This window comes from Chrysochloris asiatica, unplaced genomic scaffold, assembly GCF_000296735.1.
Source record: "Chrysochloris asiatica unplaced genomic scaffold, ChrAsi1.0 scaffold00102, whole genome shotgun sequence".
Taxonomy (NCBI): domain Eukaryota; kingdom Metazoa; phylum Chordata; class Mammalia; order Afrosoricida; family Chrysochloridae; genus Chrysochloris; species Chrysochloris asiatica.
Genome location: NW_006408620.1, coordinates 5,867,110 through 5,869,223, shown reverse-complemented (window position 1 = coordinate 5,869,223; position 2,114 = coordinate 5,867,110). Strand labels below are relative to the sequence as shown.

Here is a 2,114-nt window from a genome sequence, read left to right as displayed (position 1 = left end):
GTCTGCAATGCTTGGGCCCACAGGGCCTTGAACTCCTGGTTGGGTCTGCACAGTGTCTTATTTATTATTTGTTTAGGATGGCTGTTAGTTTTTAACTGCTGACCTTGCAGTTAGCAGCCCAACTTGTAACCACTACGTTACCAGAGCTCCTTATGTGAACATTAAGATAAGCTTTTCTTGTTCTAGGGAAGTACGTGATGGTGATGGGCATGGTCCAGGCTTGCAGCCCTGAGCCATCCCTTCAGGCTGTGAAGATGACTGATCTTTCCGATAATCCAGTCCATGAAAGCATGTGGGAGCTGGAAGTAGACGATTTACAAAGGAATATCCCTTAGGCAGTGCGGGAACTGTAGCTAAAACCCACTGAGAGCCTGGAGGCGTTGAAGCTTCCTCTTCTGCCATGTGGATTTCATCTACCTCGTTCAATGTCTGCTTCTCCAAAGATTCTCAGCTCTGGTTGATCGGAGTCCGGATGTAGGAATTTTTTCATGCCAGGATACTCAGTTAACTCCCCCTGTGCTGCCCCCTTGCCTTGAATGTGTTTGCTGATGAAAAGCAGATGTATTCGTTGTTGTTTGGGCTTTATGTGTGCTAATTCTTTATTTCTCTAAAACACAAAAATCTCATGTTGCATTTTCCAGATTTTACAAGGGATGATACATTTTCCATTTCTCCTGTGAAGACCCTGTTTTTTTGTTGTTGTTGTTGTTGTTTTATACGAGGCCAAATTTGAATCTCAGTCTTTGCCCAAGGAGATTCAAATGTGGTTCCAGGCTGGAAAACAGTCTATGTCAGAAAGTACCTGACATTAGTCCTTGGTCTTCTGCATGCAACATTCCCATATCCCGTTTTCAAGTCAGGTGGCATTTTCCGGAAGCAGGGACAGCGGCGCGCAGCCGAACCCAGCCCAGCCCGCCTTCTTCAGGTTGCAGACACCACGTAGCCAGTTCTGGCCCGTTTCCACCGTACGTCAGGAGTGTGATACCCGCCTTGCTTCCTCCCTTGACTTGAGATGCTGAATTGCTCTCCACATTTGTCCCATAAAAGAGGCCGTGGAGCAGAGTGATGATCGCGATTCGGGACGTCGCTAAATTTCTGCAAGAAGACACCACGAAGGAGTACCCCCTGCTCCAGGGTCCTGCCACCTCTTTGCTTAGTCGTGCTTGAGCTGAGTGTCGGGTTTCTGCACTCTGCTCTTTGCTCAGGCCTCATCTTTCTTTGGTCTGTGAACATGAAGTCGCCCAGGTTTCAGCATTCCTGCAGAGTGTGGTCCCAACTCACATTTTGCGGAGTCTCAATAAACAGAAGTTAACAATTTTAGCCTAGCTAGCTAGTTGTGTTCGTTTCTTTATGGCCTGTACTTTTTTTGTGTTTGTTTTTATTATGTGCTGTGGAGTTGGTTCTGACTCATAGTGACCCTGTAAGGGTTTCCGAGGCTGTAAATCTTTACAGGAGCAGAAAGCCTCATCTTTCTCCGCGGAACAGCTGGTAGTTTAGAACTGCTGACCCTGTGGTTTGCAGCCCGATTTGTAACCACTGTGCTACCAGAGCTCCTTTTTTGGGGGGTCTGTTCTTTTTTCATTGTTGTTGAAAATGCACACAGCAAATCATACACCAATGCAGTAGTTTCTGTGCATGCAATTCAGTGACACTGATGATATCCTTCGAGGTGTGCAACCATCCTCAGCCTCCTTTTCTGCCTGTACCGCCTCCACTCACATCAACTCACTGCCCCTAAGATTCCCATCTGACCTTTCATGTTCGTGTCACTGTGAGCCCAAAGAGATAGTCCTGAAATGAGTAGACTGGGCGAGGCAGACATTCTTTACTAAGCAAAGCTCTTGTTTGGTTTCAAGATGACTTCAGGGGATATTTTTAGTTTAAGGTTTAAAGAGGCTCTTAGGACAAGAGTTTCAGGGGTTTATCCAGCCTCTATGGTTCCAGAAAGTCTGGATTTGCAAGGAACTGTGTGTGTGTGTGTGTGTGTGTGTGTGTGTGTTGCTTGTACTGACCATTGGGTCTCCTGCTCCCAGCTTATTGCCAAGATTTTCTCTAGACTGTTCCAACATTCCTGCAGTTTGGTAATATTTCACATTTTATGATATAATAAATGA

At 46.0% G+C, this 2,114-nt stretch overlaps 1 protein-coding gene across 1 annotated transcript in view; it reads left to right on the top strand.

Moving 5' to 3' along the window:
• RMI2 (RecQ mediated genome instability 2) overlaps positions 1–335 on the top strand; it is a 10,301-nt gene extending 9,966 nt beyond the window's left edge. Inside the window, exon 2 of the mRNA XM_006867241.1 lies at positions 187–335. Within this exon, the coding sequence (XP_006867303.1) occupies positions 187–335 (149 nt within the window). The remainder of the gene's footprint in view (positions 1–186) is intronic.
• The last annotated feature ends 1,779 nt before the right edge of the window (positions 336–2,114 follow it).